Here is a 5,755-nt window from a genome sequence, read left to right as displayed (position 1 = left end):
TCACATAGGGGCCGAACCGCAGTAAGTAATAGCCAAATGCCGCAAACAGCATTTGGCTCGGCTATTCTGCTCAGTACCTCAGTGGTAGCGAGCAGAATAGAAAAAAATTAAATAATTGAGAAAAAAAAATGTAGAAAAATTGTTTAAAAAAAATAGGAAAATTTAAATTTAAAAAAATATATTTTAAACTTAAAAAAAAAACGCCGCACCTCCTGTTTCCTATTGGCTGGCACCTGCCAGAGTCTTCTAGCAGGTCCCGGCCAATCAATAACTGGGTGGAGCCGGCTGTGACGTCACGGCCGGCTCTGCCCAGTTGTTATTGTTTAATGACCGATCATCATCCCCAGGTCATTTGGGGACGCTGATCTGTTATTACAACTGTGTGGAGCCAGCCGTGAAATCACGACTGGCTCCGCCCAGCTGTCATCTGCGTGGAGATCGGTCGGCTTCGGCTGACCTTTTCTTCCTGCTTCGGCTGTGAATACGACTCGGCCAAGCCGAAGCCTGTGGGTTCGGCTCGGCTGCTGTACGGGCTATAGAGAATATTGTGCATAGCCTGTACAGCAGCCCTTTGGCCGTTGAAGGTGGCTTATATATGGGTGGAGCACAAGGGAGGCCCCATAATATTGTATTGCCCGGGGGCCCCATGTGTCGTCAGTCCGCCCCTGATCACATGGCTGTACAGTTCAATAGTGGATTTCCCAGAATGCTCTTCCGTTCGCCCATGTATAAATCTAATGCCTTTCCTACTAGCCTGTTGAAAGCTTGAACTCCAATTACAGGCAGACCCGGGCATAGAATGTGGCCGTGTCCTGCGGGCTCCTGTATTGGTATTTTCTATCCTCGGGTGACAGAAACTCCATTCTAAATCACTGAAGAGTGCGCGATGATTTATTACATGACGACTGATCATGTCCTATTCTAAAGGAACGGCCTCGTATGTGACTCAAGTTGTAAAGAAAACATTCAGCAAGTGCCCTAGAATGAGCCGTCTCAGTGTCTACGGAACGGAAGCGGGTACGTTTGCTTAAAATCTTTGCCATGTCCAGAGAATTTGGGGGAGTTTTTTTTTTTTTTTTCTCTTTAGCAATACAAAAGTTTCACTTTAAATGACAGGATGCATTATATTCCGATACAAGCCGATCAGATTATGATTCATTTCCATATGCCCGGCGGGCCCCGGAACATTGCAGGAATTTGCTGCTCACAAAACAAGAGATTTCCTTTCCATGATGCATAACTTCCTGTGTGCCTTCACCTCATTATGTCTGTTCTCTTCCGTTATAAACAGTCAGTACTGTGGTGTTACAGCACTGGAGTCCAGGGAGGAGTCTGGGGAGTGTAAGCTCCTCTGGTGCAGTGACCGGCTCAGTGTTCTCTGTACAGCGCTGTGGTATATGTCAGAGTTACATACATGTATAATAATAGTGTGGGGGGGACATTAGAGTGTAAGCTCCTACGGTGCAGAGACTGATGTGACCGGCTCAGTGTTCTCTGTACAGCGCTACGGAATATGTCAGAGCTACATACATGTATAATAATAATAGTGTGTGACTGTGGTGGGTTCATTATACTGTGAGCTCCTCTGGTGCAGAGACTGATGTGAATGGCTCAGTGTCCTCTATACAGCTCTGTGGAATGCAGTCTGGTAGGATGAAGGAAAGAGTGTGATATATAATTCTGTACACGTAGTTCATTTTTTGCATATTTGGTGAAAGGTGAATAAATACAATAAAATATTAACAGCTCAGCCTGCAGATGTAGAACATTTATTGGAGTATGTACCAGCGCGGCACCACGTTACACCCGGGACATCTTCCTGCGTCAGGAGGAAAATGTTTAGCTCGCCACTGCAAAGCAACAGTGGATTTTTTTTTTTTTTATCAGCACAAATAAACTTTCCAATTGTCTACAAAGCCAAATAATGTAATTTTGAGTCCCCTAGACAAAATGAGCACTTAACCCTTGCAGGGTAGGGGTAGCCTTTTTCTAAATTTCCCGAGTTCTTTACGTTTCAATTTACAAAAAGCTCATAAAGATATATATATGTATAAACAGTATTAAAATACAACCTCTGTAAGGACAATGCTATGTTTCCAGCCCTTGAATGCCTCTTCCCCAAGCACTGGTACTCCCGATACTTAAGACCTTGTTGCGGTCACCTTTTTGGATTCTCATACATTTAGGATGGCGGCACAAGGTGCGAGCTTTGCTTTGAGAATAAAGTTGCTTAGAAGGGAACAGCAGATATACTCGCCTGATCCTCGCTTGCGCTGCGGTCAGGACTCACAGCTCCGGCTGTGGAATGTCCCTCGGCAGCATCCTTACCCCTAAATCAAGACGATGGACCAGCTTAAGACTGGAGGAGCTCAGGGGAGAGGCTGCAGGGACGAGTCTAACAGCCTAGAGGGATTCAGCGGGACGGAGGATCAGGTGAGTACATCTGCTTTATTTGAGCACTTAACCCCTGTAAAGTGGGGGTAGCCCAGCTGAAAGGGTTGAGGTTTTTTTTAAATTCGTGGAGTTCTATAAGACCATTTTTTAGTCACTTCTTTGGATTCCTTTTCAAGCCAAGTGCACCAAAAAGCACACTAATGAAGCGACAATCCAAAATCGGGAGCGGGCCAGTTCTCTTCTACCTGACCCTAAAGATCTGGCGGGGGGCTAGTTCTTTTCTACCTGACCCTAAAGATCTGGCGGGGGGCTAGTTCTTTTCTACCTGACCCTAAAGATCTGGCGGGGGGCTAGTTCTCTTCTACATGACCCTAAAGATGTGATGGGGGTCAGTTCTCTTCTACCTGACCCTAAAGATCTGGCGGGGGGCTAGTTCTCTTCTACATGACCCTAAAGATCTGGCGGGGGGCTAGTTCTCTTCTACCTGACCCTAAAGATCTGGTGGGGGGCTAGTTCTCTTCTACCTGACCCTAAAGATCTGGCGGGGGTCTACTTCTCTTCTACCTGACCCTAAAGATCTGGCGGGGGTCTACTTCTCTTCTACCTGACACTAAAAGATCTGATGGGGGTCAGTTCTCTTCTACATGGATCTAAAGATCAGTTCTCTCCTACCTCACGCTAAGTGGAGAAGTTGGTTTTACATGAACAAGTACATAACATCATCAAGCTCATTGATAGGCAGCACACTTACAGCTTCTTCTTTGGATTCTCCAGCAGTGAAATGACAGAGTTGTAGGGCTGTGTCACTCCATATTCAATGCGTTCCGGCGTGGTTTGAGCCCGGAACGCACAGGATCGAATACATCAAGCCAGGCCGCGTTCTGGGGCGAGGCGGTGGCATTCCTGTCAATGGCGCCGCAGACACTCCCCCGGCCCACATCCGATTGTGAGGTACAGGAATACCCTCCGTTCCGGTGCAGTGTGATTGGAAAAAATAGTGCATGCACCGCCATGCTCCCTCCCAGAACAAATATAAAAGGTACCTTGTCACACTCCTTACTGCGAAAACCAAAAATTAGATGGGGGGGGAGGGGTGCTCACAGTGACTGCGGACGGCGCCACCAAACAATACAAAATAAATGGATGTCACCAGCACGCCAACAATATTGCAGTCCACAGTGTTCGTTTATTGGAACGTCATGTCACAAAAACTCGCTCCCGTCCTAGAACGCAGCGCGGCTTGATGTATGCGAACCGCGGCGGAATGCACTGCATATGGTGCGACAGGACCCTCAGAGATTACAGGGCTAAAGCAAACTGTGACGCTAGTTCCGGGGTAGGGGACCTGGACCCTCCAGCTGTGGTGAAACTGCAAATCCTATCATGCCTGTCAGAGTGTCGTGGGATTTGCAGTTCCATAACAGATTGAGTGCCGAGGTTCCCTCTGCTCGCCGATGAACCCGCACTGCGTCACTTGAGACGTTCACGTTGTGATCTTCACCCAGTCATCCCACACACAGAAGGCAGCATGGAGGGGCTGGGTGAAGGTGGCAGTGAAGGTGTGGAGGTGTCGAATCGGGTCACACAGCTCATAAAAGGACACCTGACCCAGCTCATAATCCAAAAAGACCTTCAGCCTCTGACTGGAGACCTTGTCTTTTAAGGAGACCTCCTTGCCATCGTGTATTGCAGAATACTGACTATTGTTAAAGCGACGAAGACACCAGGATTTGCTGTTGTCTCCAAAATAGGACTGATCCCCGCTCCTGTCAACTGTAGAGTAAGACACTCCAATCCTCCAATTTCCAGTATCACTCGCCTCCACTTCCCAAGAGTGCCGCCCCGAGGAGAAGGGGCAGGCGCTCAACACCTGCGGATAATACACAAACCTCTGAGGGTGATACTGTTTCATTTCCGATTTGGAGATCGTCTTCAAGTCCCCCGATATATCTACGTCCTCGCAAGCCGTGTCCACGTCCAGTAGGACTTGCGTTGCCTTATCCGGAGAAATCCTTCCTTTTATACAGGTTATGAGATCGCAAAGGCCGCCATATAAAGTCTCCGAGATCCGACCTTCATCCAGATCGCTCTTGTAGACTTTGTCCTCTTGCTTTCTGTCCTCCTCGTCCCCTTTCCTGGAGTCAGAAGAGTCATCGTTGAGCGACTCCCGTTCTTGTAACACTGTGAAGGGATCTGTCATTTTCAGCAGCTTCTCAATCCTCTGCGCCTTTCCGGACAGCTCGTCCTGCTCGATTTCCAGCTTCTTGAGAAGATGAGAGACGGAGAGCGAGGCCTGCTCCTGCTGCCTGGAGATCTCACTCAGGACCTTCTTCTTGATGTCCTCCAGCCGTCTCTTGAGGTCTTCAAACTGGGCCGTGACTCTCTGGCTTTCTCCGGCTGCTTTCTCTTCAGCTTTTCTCCTGTGTTCCTTTAGCTTCTGGACCCTGTTCCCGATCTTCTCCTGCTTCGAGCGCAGTTTTTTCTGGAGCGTCTTCAGCTTTTCCTTCTTCTTCTCAGCGATGTCCTTCATCGGGCTTATTTTGTGCTTCTTGTGTTCTCCATCCAGCCGGCAGGAGACACAAATGTAGGCGGCGTCCTCCGTGCAGTAATATTCCAGGACCTTCTTGTGGACGGGACATTTTCTGCTGGCGAAGGATTTGGTGGGTTCCACGAGGACGTGTTCCGGTGAGGTGCTGTGGACTCTCAGGTGGTTCTCGCACAAGGAGCACTCGCACAGTAGACAAGTCCTAACGGCGGGCACAGAAGCGTGAATGCAGTTGGTGCACAGAATTCGGGTCTCTCCCGGCTTTGGCTCCGCACAGAGGAAGCGCTGCGCTATGTTGCTTAAAGTCGTGTTCTTCCTCAGCGCGGGACGCTCGTAGAACTCTTCTCTGCACTCCGGGCAGGTGTAAACTCCGGAGCTCTTCTGGGTATCCAGCACGCGGTCGATGCAGACCCGGCAGAAGTTGTGTCCGCATCTGAGCGTGACGGGATCCGTGTAGATGTTCAGACAGATGGAGCACTCCAGCTCATCTCTCATGTCTGCAGACGCCATTCCTAAAAATGAAGCGTTGAACTATGTCGGGATCCGTCCCGGCTGCGGCGTGTCAGTATACCGCGAGCTGTAGCTCTCTATATACTGAGCTTTGGTTGACGGGAGGACGCTAGTTTGTGTCCTCCCGTCACCCTGTGACCCCAAAGTTCTCTTTTAAGACAGGAGCATAAAGAATTGGTGAATCCTAACAGCCCCCCCCCCCATGATGGCTGTCTGACCCCAAACTCTAGGACAATCCTGCTATGGAGACCTGCGCAATTCCACAAGCGTTACTAAGGCCATGTGCATATGGGTTTCAGTGTGTTT

At 49.0% G+C, this 5,755-nt stretch overlaps 1 protein-coding gene across 1 annotated transcript; it reads right to left on the bottom strand.

Annotated features, from left to right (window-relative positions):
* Positions 1–3,877: 3,877 nt before the first annotated feature.
* LOC108801468 (E3 ubiquitin/ISG15 ligase TRIM25-like) lies at positions 3,878–5,449 on the bottom strand. The gene has a single exon (XM_018573357.1). It carries the CDS (start codon positions 5,447–5,449, stop codon positions 3,878–3,880), a length of 1,572 nt encoding a protein of 523 aa, XP_018428859.1.
* Between the last annotated feature and the right edge of the window lie 306 nt (positions 5,450–5,755).

This window comes from Nanorana parkeri, unplaced genomic scaffold, assembly GCF_000935625.1.
Source record: "Nanorana parkeri isolate BGI_ZX_2015 unplaced genomic scaffold, ASM93562v1 scaffold47, whole genome shotgun sequence".
In the NCBI taxonomy this organism is placed as follows: Eukaryota; Metazoa; Chordata; class Amphibia; order Anura; family Dicroglossidae; genus Nanorana; species Nanorana parkeri.
Note: the sequence above shows the minus strand (reverse complement) of the source record. Positions and strands in the feature narration are given on the sequence as shown.